The 232-nt window shown below is 60.8% G+C and overlaps 1 protein-coding gene across 1 annotated transcript in view; it reads right to left on the bottom strand.

The window, feature by feature from the left end:
* USP14 (ubiquitin specific peptidase 14 (tRNA-guanine transglycosylase)) overlaps positions 1-148 on the bottom strand; it is a 19,487-nt gene extending 19,339 nt beyond the window's left edge. The window contains exon 1 of the mRNA XM_010296509.1: positions 124-148. Within this exon, the coding sequence (XP_010294811.1) occupies positions 124-148 (25 nt within the window). The remainder of the gene's footprint in view (positions 1-123) is intronic.
* Positions 149-232: the final 84 nt, after the last annotated feature.

Genomic DNA, 232 nt, shown 5'->3' with positions numbered 1-232 from the left:
TTCTCGCCCGTGTGCAACAAACACGCCATTAGTAAAAAAAAAAAAAAAAAAAAGGCAAGAAAGGGCAATAGACATGCACGATCGCACGCGACAGGCGTACGACACCCATGCGCTCGACCGAACCTTGCCGAAAGGCCCTCCCGGCCATCCGCGGAGCGCTCCCCTCGCCTAAGCCGGGTCAGGCCAACGTTCCCTCCACAGGCGGCCGGGCCGCAGGTCGCGGGGAGCTGCC

This window comes from Phaethon lepturus, unplaced genomic scaffold (genome assembly GCF_000687285.1).
Source record: "Phaethon lepturus isolate BGI_N335 unplaced genomic scaffold, ASM68728v1 scaffold44611, whole genome shotgun sequence".
In the NCBI taxonomy this organism is placed as follows: Eukaryota; Metazoa; Chordata; class Aves; order Phaethontiformes; family Phaethontidae; genus Phaethon; species Phaethon lepturus.
This window is presented reverse-complemented; position numbering and strand designations above follow the sequence as displayed.